General features: G+C 39.9%; 2 protein-coding genes across 3 annotated transcripts in view; one reads left to right on the forward strand and one right to left on the reverse strand.

Annotated features, from left to right (window-relative positions):
* Positions 1-14076, reverse strand: part of adal (adenosine deaminase-like) — a 63273-nt gene that overhangs the window by 17813 nt on the left and 31384 nt on the right. The gene's annotated exons all lie outside the window — the stretch shown is intronic.
* Positions 6235-14076, forward strand: part of chd1l (chromodomain helicase DNA binding protein 1-like) — a 79049-nt gene continuing 71207 nt past the window's right edge. Inside the window, exons 1-3 of the mRNA XM_067993143.1 lie at positions 6235-6520; positions 11148-11260; positions 13838-13944. Coding sequence (XP_067849244.1) covers positions 6421-6520; positions 11148-11260; positions 13838-13944 — 320 coding nt within the window. The 5' untranslated portion in view covers positions 6235-6420. The remainder of the gene's footprint in view (positions 6521-11147; positions 11261-13837; positions 13945-14076) is intronic.

A 14076-nucleotide genomic window follows, 5' to 3' on the forward strand; every position in this document is an offset into this window, starting at 1 on the left:
AAGTTACGGTAAATCATTTCTAAGGGAATGAATGCTGTACTAGATTAGAAGATTGTCTTATGGGCTGAAAATCTCCCCTCTCTGCTGGCTGCTATGAATCCTAAATAAATACATTGGATGATCACAATTCAGTTTCTGCTGAATCTGAGATCAAAACATGAAATTAAATATAATTTGATACTGATCTGAAAATCTAACTCCGAGAAGCTGTAAGGACGGCTGATGTGGAAATGAGGTAGCAGGGGTGCTGTCAAATCGGAGCTTTGAGCTGCATCTAACATGTGCTAATGGAAGTGCTTAGTATTGACAATCAGTGCAAAGAAAAAGAAAGTTCAACTTCTAGTAGTAGTACCCCTCATCTTTTTAAGCCCAAAATACATAGCTAATAATTTTCCAGCTGGGAAGGGAAGAAAAGCAACTAAAACTTGTGGTACATATTGGAACCAAGGACAAAGATAGAAGTACATTTCAGGTCTTGCAGAGGGAATTTAAGGAGTTAAGCACCAGTGTGAAAAATAAGTGGTGTTAATCTCATGATTGTCTAGCATGTGGCACAGGAAGCAGATTAAGGAGATAAAGTTTAGGGAGATCAGTGCATGGCTACAGAGCTGCTATAGGAGGGAAGGGTTCATATTCTTGAGATATTGGAGTGATTTCTAGAACAAGGGAAGGCTATACCGAAGAGACTGCTTTCACCTGAACTGAAATAGCACCAATGTCCTTGTGGGGAGGGGAAACAGAACTATAGGAGATGATTTAAGCTAGTATAGCAGGAGGTGGAGAAAGTCTGTGAGACCAGACATGGAGAGAATGATTAATAAAGCTTTGGAATAGAAGTAGAAGGCTTAGCTGAAATCAAAAGTGAAAAGTATTACCAGAGGAGAAAGTTAGAGGCTTTGAGATAGTGAAAGATAAAATCATTGTTTTAAAATAGGCAAGGGATATCAAAACATTAAATGACAAAACCAGGAATAAGAATGAGTCAAAAGGGGGTGGTTAGTAAAGAATTATATCACTGTGCTACAATGTTAGGACATCTTGGGAAATAGAATCCATATGGTTAGAGTTGAGAAATAATAAAGGAAATAGTACAATTGTTGGTGTGCATTACAGGCCACCAAACAGTGCAGATGAGATAGAGGAGATCTTGAGACAGTTCAGAGAGATCATAGAATCTTACAGCACAGAAGGAGACCATTTGTGCCTGTGCCAGCTCTGAGTTATCCAATTAGTCCCACGCTCCCACTCTTTCCCCATAGCCCTGCAAATTTTTCCATTTCAAGTACATATCCAAGTCTCCTTGGAATCTGCTGCCACCACCCTTTTCAGGTGGTGTATAAACAACAGGGCAATAATATTGGGTGATTATAAGCATCCAAAGGTAGACTGCAATAAAGGTAACTCGTGGTCAAAGTGGGGAATAATTTTAGAATGTATCCAAGACTTCTTCCGAGATCAGAAAGAAGCATTGCTTGGTTTAATTCTGGGAAATGAAGTGGGGGTAAATGGTAGGTGGGGCTCTTGAGCTTTGGTTGCAGCCCACTTAGGAGAATGTACTCCTGATGATAAAAACCGTGAGGAAGGCAACGGGAAACGACCTCATCTAATCTTCCCTAGTAAGTGGCTCAAGGATCTCGTATGTGAGGCTTGAATTATGGGATGAGACCTAGGCGCAGAACACAATGGATGGACAATAAGATGTCTCATCAAGCTGCTTAGAAAAATTCAGGCATATGGTATAAGAGGAAATGTAGCAATACTGATATAAAGTTGTTTGATGGACTGAAAAGAAAGAGTTAGGGTGTTGTTAGATTGGCAAATGGTTGGAAGTGGTATAGCCCAGGGGTCAGTACAGGGTCTACTTTTGTTCACATGAATGTATGATTGATTTGGACTTGGCTATAGGAAGTATAATCTGAAAATTTGCTGATGACAAAACAGTAAGTGATTTGGAAAACATTAAGAAGGACTGTAAAAGATTCAGGTCTCTTACAATCTCAGTAAGACCTGTCGTTCCTGATTATTCCATTCAAGGTGGAATTTAGGACATTATAATTATTACACCCAATATAAGATTCTCCTATGTAGTTGCTAAAGACATAAAATTGAGCCTTGATTTTGAAGTGAAATTATTGGCTTCTACAAACTATTGTTCATCATGAAAAATAAAATCCAGCATCTTTTGAAAGTGGTCATTTATTTATTTATTTTTGAGCTTAGACTATGAGTGTTAGCAGGCTATTCAATTTTGAGGGGCATGACAGAAAGCCAAATTCCATCACTAGCTGATGTGAACAGCTGCACTTTTCAACAGGAATCGCTAGATAGTGATTAGGAGGAGCAATGCTGGCCATTTTTTTTTGTTTCTTCTTATCCCAGAGATACTGAGGCCAATTTGTCACATCCATACTGCCTAAATCACATCATCTAATTCGGCACTGAATGGGAATTGAACCTGGTTCTGCCTTTTACCACTGCTAGGCCCTGGATAAACTGACTTGAGCCATTGGGAAAGCAGTTCTGGAATCTTTAAATGTGTCATTTTTGTTTTGAAATAAAGAACAAACTTGCATTTATATAACACCTTTCAAGGCCTTGATCTCCCAAAGCACTTCACAGCAACAAATTACTTTCTGAAGTATAGTCCCTGTTATGTAGGCAACACAGCAAAAGTGAAGAACTCATTTTCTTTCACTGACCATTATAAAGATTTTTCTTGATTAATTATGGTGTCAAAAACTGACTATATCAATGACACGCATCAACATACTGCGTTACAAGCACTGCATCTTTATTTCTATTTAACATATTTAGTTCATCTAATAATAGAGCCATATAACATTATGTATTTTTCTAGATGAAAGCCCCATCAACTAGACAGGACTAACCAGCAAACATAACCACCTAGTCCTTTGTCACATACAGTCAATCTCAATGTTGTATGATGAGATTCTCACAGAGCTTCTAAATGCATTAGTCTGCAAATAGCTTTGGTCATTGAGTTAATCTTTGAATCACTTTTTAAAAGCCTTTTCCTCTTCTCAGTGCAGTATCAGTTCTTACTCTGATTTTATGTTTTTGTTCTTTTGGTACTGGTTGGTACTTGTGATAAATCTGTATTATGTCATAGCTAGCCTGTATTAGATATGTGTGTCTATCAAGTTAAATGTGATTTTTAAAAAAGTCTACTATTTAAATGTTTAAAGCAATGAAAACATTTCTATTTTGTAAAATGTGACATTTTCTTTCATTTATATTGTATTTATTTGTTAGTTATTCACGTTTGTTGTAATGTGGAGCTACTGTGATATTTTGTTCTATTCTATCAAACAAAACATTTTAAAAAGATGTATTTAATGAAAACACAAAAGAAATGAATAATAAAATATCAAGTCTAGCAAAAAAGATAACTTGTTTTGAAAAATGTCTTTGCTGAAGAGCTATTATTATAATAGTAATATCTCACTGATCAGTTTTACAAACTTTTCATAGAATCTAAATTGCACTTTATGAATTTCTATAAATTAGCATCTGAGAAACAATTTTACAAAAAGGGGCTTCTAGCAGGTAATGTATTGGGAAATTGTCAGTGCACCTCCCATGATTTTCCATCTATTATTAAATAAAGGTTGAGTCCTGAACTCAAGATAGAACTTAAGGACCTCAGTTTAGTCTGCAATGGGCAGGTTATATGATTTCATTGAAGTACAGTATAAACTATATCCTTTGCTGGCTTGGGGCATTGGATTTGACAAGTTCCATGTATCCCTCTCGGTGGTTTTGGTTTCATCTTAGGGTGAGGTCTGCATCACAAATCCCAGGAATGTGATGGACTGGGGCTTACAGGAGATTTGGAGATAGTTTCAACCGTATTGTCGGGGATTTCTGCAGGTGAGCAATCCTCAAATTGAAAGCGTCTGTGAACATCTGGTTCTGCTCCACGAGGCCCTAACTGTCAAGTTCCCATACTCCTTATCTGTTTCTTGATTGTTTGCACTTAGAGAACCCCTTCCCCATTCAGCGGGAGTGGGAAATGGCAGAGCTTAAATAAGGAGATCTGTGAGAAAGTTGAGAGTAGGTATAAGCTTTTCAGCCACAAGGGAAATATTTAATAGATGGATATTGTAGGGAAAGTAAGAGTGAATTCCACAAGGTAGATAGGGTTATTTGATATTTGGAAATTCTTAAAAGACAGGCATTTCTATATTTAAAATATGGAACTAAAAATCTAGATGACCAAAGACTCGAAGGCAAGCGCATAAAGGAAATACAAATGGTCTTGTTATTTTGTTTATAAATATTTATGACTCCGAAGCAACTAAAAAGATCTCATGTATACAGTCATAAGTATTCCATATAAGGATGTACTTATTAGGTAGGCCTTTAGCTCAAAGGTCCTTAAGATTGACAATTTGGCAAGGTGGATCCATTCAACCATAGTTTGGATGTGTGTCCTAAATCAGAAGGAATCCGAAATAACTATCAATAACATATCAAAGGTCTAAGAATGAAAGCATCCCCAAATTTTGAAAACGGGTAAGATGAGCCACATTTCTTTGAATCACTTTGATGTTCAACTATGAGACAGCTTCACCTCAGTTTTTCAGGTAAGAAAGACTGTTTTTTTCAACCAAAAACACTCTGACAGACGAAGGAAGGAACAAGACTGGGTGGGAGCTTCTCCTTGACTCAGAGGGACCCGGGCAAGGGCCTGCTCTCTCTGCTCTCTTTCTCTTTTTTCCCCCCCTTTTTGTGGGAGGTGGGGGGTGTGGGGTGTGCTTGAATGCTAGAAGGCCAAATAGTCCACAACCAGGTTTCAGGTTGGAATTTTGTTCTCCTCGCTCGGGGTGCGCTCCGGCCCCTGCGGTGCCCGCTGGTCGCGGGGGGCCTCGGGCGGGCCGGCGGGCGCCGCGGGCTCCATCTCCAGGGCCAATCTTCCACACCATTCACCTGAGGAAGGAGGAAGCCTCCGAAAGCTTGTGAAATTTAAAATTAATTTGTTGGACTATAACTTGGTGTTGTAAAATTGTTCACTCTTGGATGCCTCATTGCATTACACTCAACACAGATTATTGATAACAGGCTCAATTAGAAATTTTACTTTCTGCCTGAGGGGGTTTTTTCCCCACTTGATCTTAGCCAAAAGGCCGAGAAGCAACAACACGTTCCATCCGAATTGATCTCGACTCCTGTTTGCCCTCCCTCTTTTGCCTCAGGCTGCCTGTGTTTAAAGCAGTCTAGAAGCACTGCCGTTCTCTCCCACGCTGGGCACATTTTTGCCACCGTTTCTAATTGCAACAGTGGATCAGTTTAAAGAAGTTGCCGTTTTTTCCTTTCTTGCCAGGATTGCTTGACAGATTTGTAAATTTGCCAGTAGGCAACCAATCAGATGGGAGAGGGTTGTTTCTCAACATAAGAACATAAGACATAAGAACATAAGAAATAGGAGCAGGAGTCAGCCACTCGGCCTTGGAGAAGAAAAAAATACCACTGAGCTGAGAAAGTTCTTTTTAAAAAGGTTTCCTTCCACAGCAGCTCTGAGTGAGAGAGAGACAGAGAGATTAAAAAAAAGAAAAAAAGGAAGACTGGGTGGGAAACAAACAGTAAAAGAACCAGACTACTTCAGAAACAGAGACGCGTATGGGATCAACGAGAAGAAACAGAGTGACTTACTGTGTATCATAATATCAGAGTAGGTACAGAGGGGGAGGCCATTTGGCCCACCATACCTGTCCTGGCTCTTTGAAAGAGTTTTCCAATTAGTCCCATTCACCTGCTCTTTCCCCATAGCCCTGTACATTTTTTCCCTTCAAGTATTTATCCAATTCCCTTTTGAAAGTCACTATTGAATCTGCTTCCACCACCCCTTCAGACAGTGCATTCCAGATCAAAACACCCTGCTTCAAAAAATGTTTCCTCATGTCGCCTCTGGTTCTTTTGCCGATCACTTTAAATCTGTGTCCTCTGGTTACCGACCTTTCTGGCACTGGAATCAGTTTCTCCTTATTTACTCTTTTGCAAAACCGTTCACGGTTTCTTATCAAGCGCAGACTCAGCATTTCTGTTTTTGCATTTTCAGCATTTGTTTTTATATCACATTTCTAGTTTTGTTTTTCATCGCGCTGCACCGTTCCTCTCCCCAATAAGTTTAACAAGTTTCATTAAAGTAACGAAAACTTTTGCACTGGAGGACGCATGCGCACCAGTACTTTGTCCCTGTTTTTTTTTGTCAGCCAGACGGGAGGGGGCCGCTCCTGTTCCAGCGCAGCGCTTTCGTTGGCTTTGGAGGACCCGAAAGCGGCAGCAACCGACTGAGGCTTCCCTGGTTCCAGCTCCTTTCCCCCCTCCCCCCGGTGTCAGCTTCCTTGTTTCCCCCTCACCCTCCCCCTCCCCCTGGGCCCGCCTCACAAAGAATTAAACATGTCTCACTTTCTGCAAAACCGTCGCAATTTAATCAACACCCAGCCGGGAGAGTTTGACCAGATTGAGGAGGAGGATGTTAGGAGGTGGGGTCTGACAGGTTAGTGCTGTTTAATTGGAGGGGGAGGAACTGCTCCTGGGGCTTATAGTGACCCGGGTCCTAATGATAGGCTGCTCAGGGACACCGCACTCGGCACAGGCCTGAGCTCGTGTTTAAACCAAGTGTTTTTGTTTAGTCGTAGTCTCTCTCTCTCTCTCTCTCTTCAGCAAACTAAAAAGAGCCCCCGTCCAGCGTCACTATTAAACTGCTTTAATACGGTCACTCCTGCCTTATTAAGTGTAGCCTCAGCATTTCTGTTTTTGTATTTTCAGCATTTTTTTATTTCAAGTTTCTGATTTTGTTTTGGTCAATGGGCTCACTCGGCATTTACTGTTCCTGCCCTGAACATAACCTGATTCTGACTTTAAAAAATATATATATAAATAACTTTTTTTCTCTTCCCCCCCCCCAACTGTTACATAGTGACACTGTCCTGTGAGCCTTCCAAAATAAAGCTATTTGCACAAACTACACTCCAGTAGCCCTGGAATCATATTTATTTACAAGCGGGGGGGGGCTAGAAACAGGCGCTTGGTCCACGGAAATCGGGCCCAATGTCCCCAATCAGACTCCAGAATGATCATTACATGAGCCATGTCATTCTCACAAACCAATCAGACTTTAGAAGCAATTCTTACGCAGGCCAATCAGATGTTAGAAGAGGAAACTGAATATTTTAAATTGTATAATAATATAAATGGTTGGTAGCTATAATCTTGAACTGTTAAAAATAACCAGTGGTGAATTATGGAATTTGTTCTAGGTTGTGTTTGGAACATGTTTCTGGGGTGAAGTACTGGTGGTAGTAGTAGGTGATGAATTAAGGGTATAAAAAAGACTTGCAATTATATAGCACATTTCACGACCTCAGGATGTCCCAAAGCGCTTCACACTAATTAGGTACTTTTGGATTGTGGATTGTAGTCACAGTTGTAATGTAGAAAACACAGCAGCCAATTTGCGCACAGCAAGCTCCCACAAACAGCAATATGATTATGAGCAGATAATCTGTTTTAGTGATGTTGGTTGAGGGATAAATATTGGTCAGGACACTGGGAGAACTCCACTGCTCTTTTTCAAAATAGATCTTTTATGTGAGAGGGCAGTTTAACGTCTCATCCAAAAGACGGCACCTCTGGACTGAAGTGTCAGCCTGGATTATGTGCTCTAGTTTCTGGAGTGGGACTTGAATCCACAACATTCCGACTCGGGCAAGAGTGCTATCAACTGAGCCACAGCTGACACTTGCATATAACACATAAGTGTATTGGTTACAACATTAAAGTATATTGGCTTGAATGTCATTTCTTTCCTGTGGAGTATTAGTACCAATATGCCAAATAGTGAGAACAGTGCATTTTTTTCCAAATTATTTTTCCTTACTGGCCTTCTTGTGTATATACACCTTTCTTTCCTGATATGACTTTGAGACCTGATCCTAAGGGGGTAATTTTAACCCCAAGAATGGGTGGGAGGAGGTTAAAATAATAACTTTTTGGAGCAGGGCCGTATTCTGGCTCCAACGTGCCCACTTTCGGGTTTAACCCAGGCAGGTTTGTATTCGCGTGCACAGCAGACACCAGGAAGTCCCTCCCCCACTTAAAGCCGGCAAGCCAATACTTAAAAGGGGGCAATGAAATACTTAAGGGACTAAAAGCGTTGAAATAATTGAGGTACCTAATATTTTGTGTATTGGAAAACTTAAATGAATTTAACTTTACCTGTTTGGGTTTCCCATCGTCCACATCCTCTCACTTCCCTTCCCCCCCCCCCCCCCCCCCGCTTCAGATTTTTTGCAGTGCCGATGATCTCTCCCTCCCCTCTCTGATTTGCAGCTTCTTTCGCTGCCGACAGGCACCCAGCCTGTCAATCTGGCTGCCTGGTGCGTGGGAAACCCGGAAGCTTAAATACTGACCTGCAGTTGAGTTGCAATCACAGATTGAGACGTACTCAATTCGCTTCCGGGTTCCCCAGGCGAATATCTGTGGATGCGTGGGGTACCTGGCTCCAAGATAAAATCATGCCCCAAGTCTCTGGCAATGCAGCTTGACCGGCATTTTGATTTCCCCGCCCCCCCCAATATAGAACCCGCTTACTCTGCTCAGTTCCTCCTACACTAACAGGACTAAGATTAGAAAATATGTATTCTGCTTCTGTTTGGTGTGGTGGGTTGAAGTTCTAACCTACTGCATCATTGTACTTATTTTACATTTTGATTAACGTTACGGGACATCAAGATAAAGAATGTTGGCTGTGGAATATTTTCTCAATATGTACACCTATTGTCAACATTGAGCACTTCCAAGGCAGGTGTAGCTCAGCCAGCTGCAGAGAAAAGCTATCAGGAATGAGAGGTTTTAGTTATGAGGAGAGAAGAGTGAAACTGGGGTCTTTCCATTGGAGCAGAGTGTGGAGTGGGTGTTAAGAAGAGATCTGATGGAGGTATTCAAAATTAAGAGGGCTTTTGATGAGGGAAATAAGGAAAAACTATTTCTAATTGGTAACTAGAGGGCATAAGTTTATGAACATCACCGAAAGAATGAAGGCAGAAATTAGGAGATTTTTTTTTACAGAGGGTTGTTAGGACATGAAGTGTTCTTTCAGAAAAGAGGAGAATCCAAATCCCTTTTAAAAGGGATGTAGATAAATAATTTGAAAGAGAAAAAATGAAAAGGCAGGGGAATGGGACTAAGTGGATAGCTCATTCAGAGAGCTGCCACAAGCGCCTTCTGTGCTATAAAGTTGCATGATTCTTTCAGTTTTGTTTCTTGAGCCTCAAGAAAGACTCCCCGACAGAACTAGTTTGACACTTCCATTTCCCTACACTCATTCTTACGACTCTGCTGAGCCAGACTCTAAAATCGTAATCGAATAGAGGCAATTTTCTGCTTTAGGCCTATGCCTCTAAGAATTGAATGTTATTAGCAAAACATATTTCATGTAGGACCCTCATAGCCAGCAGAGGGAGCAGATGTTCTACCCAATCCACCAATCTGAGCAGGGCTCAAACTAATACCCCAGAATGAAAGGGCAGTGTGCTAATCTACTGTACAAAATAGCACCCAGCTGCTTATTTTACTTAAAATAAAGAATACACTTAGAAGGTTGAGTGTACATTATACGTCAGAGTTAAAACATATACATAATAAATTGATGTTACTCATTTGCTGATGTTTGCCGCATTGCTTTACCATTTTACCAACTGTGTATGTAACTATTCTATCAAACAATATGTTGTATTCATCTGTGAAGTAACACTTTACAAAATAATGTAACTTATGTCTTTTTAATAAAGCAATAAAGTTGTGGATTTTAGATGGTTGAGTTTTCTCATCCCACTTTTGTACAGTGCCTTGATTTTGTTTCAACAATAAATGTTAGTACATATACTAGCATAGAGTACAAAGTGTATGAAACTGCTCAGTTTTAGGCAATAACTGTTTGAGTTATTGAGTTATCTGATTATTGCATGTATTAGTTTATCATGAAATCTTTGAATGTTACAGCATAGAAACAGGCCATTTAGCTAATTAAGTCAGTGCTGGTGTTTTCCTCCAAATCAGCCACCTAGTCTTAATATCACTCCCCTGCTCGGACCGCTTTTAAATGTCCTGTTTTTCAAGGAACTACCTAATTCTCTTTTAAAGTAAATGATAGTCTCTGGTTTAATAATAGTTTATGGGACACAATTAAAATTTTAACTGTTCTCTGTGTGAAGAAATTTTCCTCTAAACCTCCTTTTAATTTTTTGTGAATATCTTAAATTTGTGCCTCTCATTACTGTCTCATCAACCAGTGGAAACAACCTATCACTATCTACATTATAACTCTTTGTAATCTTGAAGACTTGAAATCAGGTCACCCTAGAACATTCACAACTGTAGTGAGAAAAAGCCCCAACTTCCCAACCCACTCTTCAGAATTGAAACCCCTCAGCCCTGGTAACACCTTAGTGAATCTATGCTGCACCTTTAAGTTGCTTTTATGTCCTTTCAATGACGGAGTGTCCAAAGCTACACAGAACTCCAGCTGGAGTCGATCTAAGATCTTGTGCAAGTTCAACGTTACTTCCTTGCTCTTATATTCTGTGCCGCTAGATGCAAAACCAAGGATTCAATTTGTCTTTTTTGCAGCCTTATCTATTTGCGCTGCTACCTTTAATGACCTTTGTATCTATACACCAAGGTCCCTCTGCTCCTCTACTCTATTTAAAATCTTATCACTTAAGGTGCATTTCGTTTCCCTTTTCTTCTAAAATGTATTACTTAATACTTTTCTACATTAAATGCATCTGCCCATCCTGCTAGCCTACCTATGTGCTCCTGCAGTTCTTAAAAATCCTCATTGCAATTTTTCATACCTCCAGTTTGGTATAATCAGCAAATTTTGACATTGTTCCTTAAATCCCTAAGTCCAGATCATCTATGTATATAGTAAATATGGGGAGCCCCAACACTGAACAACATTCACTATACTTTACCAGTCTGAAATTCTTCCTTTTATGTTTGCTTTCTGCCCTCCAACTATCTCTCTACCCATTTTCCTTAATTTCATGTGCCATTATGTTTGCCATAACACTCTTATTCAAATGAAGGGCTCTGTTACTAGTCATATTTTTCTTTTTAAGGTATAAGCCTTCGTTCATACCAACTTAGTGGCCTAAATTGGCTGGCTCACTGCCATAGTTTTCAACATGGCAGCATCCTCGCAGATGAGATGGGTCTTGGTAAAACTTGTCAGGTAAGATAGCTTATATAAAACTCTGCGTAATCCTATCTTTATTATTAATATAAATGGTGGATGTTGCTCTTGAGACAACTTATTGGCTAATAGTAATAACATAACTGTGGTATCATTTTCTAGCAGTCTCATTGGCCAATTGTAATTGTGACCAGTTTGTTTGCCAGGGTTTTGAAGTCACATGACTGTTTCAATTGATCTGTATTTAATTCACCTGGATCTGGATGAATGCTGTTAAAGACAGACCAGGTGAGGGTGGAGATTTGACAAGTTTCAGCTTTTATGACAATAGCCCTGGCTCCTCTTGCTCGGCTTTGCTTTAATGAATTCAGAGAGGGATTCTGCAACCTCCCACACAGCCATGGTACCTCCTCCATTGACCAAATGTTGCCAAGGCTTCCATCTCCATGGACAGCCTGGGATAATGGTATTCTCTGGCCTCATGCTCAAGCCCCACTTTAAATCCTTGGCCCCAGTAATACTCCCGCATCTTTAGACTATACTCTGGCAGACAGGGAGGTAGTTGGGCTGCAGGACACCCAGTTTCTATATTACAATGGAACATATTTAAAACTAAATAATACTGAAAAATAGAGAGCAGAAAAATAGTAAGACTACAAAACCAAATAAACTGAAGTACCAAAGCAGTGCATTTGAGAATAAAATGGGCAAAAAAGGCACACAAGCTCAATAGAAGGGGAGAAAAGGGAAAGAAAAAAATATAAAACATAGGAGTTAGAAGCAAAAAAAAATGAAGATAAACAAGAAAATATAGAAAATTATTGCAAAAAACTCAATTTTCATAAAATCCTAAATTGTTATGAGCAATGAACAGAAGATCCACCACTCAAAATAAAAAGTTAGAGGATACTTCCATGGGGAATACATGTATATTTTGGAGGGGGTTAACTGGTTCTGAGAAAATGGTGCAGAATACACTATGAAGCACCTTCATGACATTTAGCAAGATATTTAAAAGCAGTTCTCTGCTTTAGTGAGTAATTGTACTAAATGTTGTAAGCCACATGGACTAAACGATACAGATGAGGAAGGCCTTGGGTTTGATTCCCTAGTTTGTACTATATTAGTGCCTCGCAGTTGGGGCAGCAGTGATGGTATTATAACTGGTCTCACAATTGCTGTTATTGGGACCATGTGTAGACACTGGCTAAAAACAGCACTGGGCTTGTATGAGATAGAACTTGGGAAATCCCTATTTAAGCCCACAGATGAAGAATGAACATTTAGATGATGTATTGCAGGAAACCTTACCTCAGCATGAGTTACTGCCTTCAGGAGAGAACGGTTGGGAAAATAATTTGACCGAAAAATAGCAATGAGGAACAAAAGTACTTTTGTGAATTTGAACAAATCTTGTCTTCCGAATATTTGATGAAGAATACATTTTAGTAAGAGTACTTTGGTGACTCATTGCTTAATCTTTAATGGCCTGCAAAGACAGCAGTTGTGGAGACATTTCCATAATATGAACATAAGGATTTTAACTTATTTTTAAATTTATTTTCCACAGCATTTCCAGAGCTTAATAGTTTGACAAAAAAAGTCCATCCTGGAAACTAGTCACACTATAGTAGTTATCTCAAAACCACATCAAAAAATTAAGAGAAGACTGATAAAGTATGATTGCCACAAACTGGTGGTCAACAACAATTTGCATATATATAGCACCTTTAATATAGAAAATTGTGCCAAAGCAGTTCACAGAGATATAATCAAAAAAAACTGGATGCTGAGCCAAAGAAGGAGATATTTTAATGGATGACCAAAAGCGTTGTCAAAAAAGTGATCTTTAAAGAGGGTCTTAAATGAGTAGAGGGAGTTGCAGAGACTGTGTTTTTTATTCATTCATGGGATGTGGGTGTCACTGCCAAGGCCAGCATTTATTGCCCATCCCTAATTTGCCCTTCTTGAACTGCATTGTAGTGGGATTGTACAATTGAGTGGCTTGCTCGGCCATTTCAGAGGGCAGTTAAGAATCAACCACATTGCTGTGGGTCTGGAGTCACACGTAGGCCAGACTGGGTAAGGACGGCAGGTTTCCTTCCCTAAAGGGCATTAGTGAACCAGATGGTTTCATGGTCCCCATTACTGATACTAGCTTTTTTATTTAATTAACTGAACTTAAATTTCCCTGCTGCCATGGCAGGATTTGAACTCATGTCTCAGGATTATTAGTCCAGGCCTCTGGATTACTAGCCAGTAACGTAACCACTATGCTACTGTACCCTCATGCATTTGGTGAATTCTAGAGCATGGGGCTTAGATGGTTGAAGGCCTGACCGCCAATGGTGGGGTGAAGGGAGGGGTGATGGACAAGAGGCCAGAGTCAGAGGAACGAAGAGTTTGGTGGAAGAGTGGAAGGGCTAGAGGAGCTTTCAGTGATAGAGAAGGGCATGACCATGAAAGGATTTAAATATGAGGATGAGAATGTTAAATTGGATGCGTTTGGGGATTGCAATGTAAACCAGCGAGGACAGGAATGATGGGCGAACAGGACTTGGTGCAGACTTACACTTACTGCAAATACAATTACATTTCTGTTCCCATTTTTTTCAGTCAATATCTTTTCTTCTCTATCTAATTGGAAGACAAAAGGAGAAAGATCCTTTCTTGATCCTGTGCCCACTGTCAGTACTGAGGAATTGGACAGAAGAATTGGGAGGGTAAAAACATTTAAAATATAATATTTAATACTGTCTTCTGCTTTGCTCTGTCTTTCTCTTTCTTTCTCTCTCTCGCTTGCTCTCTCATGTTGAGAGAGCAGTAAAATATTAAAGGCTTACTGAGTGGATGAA

The sequence above is a fragment of the Heptranchias perlo genome, chromosome 11 (genome assembly GCF_035084215.1).
Source record: "Heptranchias perlo isolate sHepPer1 chromosome 11, sHepPer1.hap1, whole genome shotgun sequence".
In the NCBI taxonomy this organism is placed as follows: Eukaryota; Metazoa; Chordata; class Chondrichthyes; order Hexanchiformes; family Hexanchidae; genus Heptranchias; species Heptranchias perlo.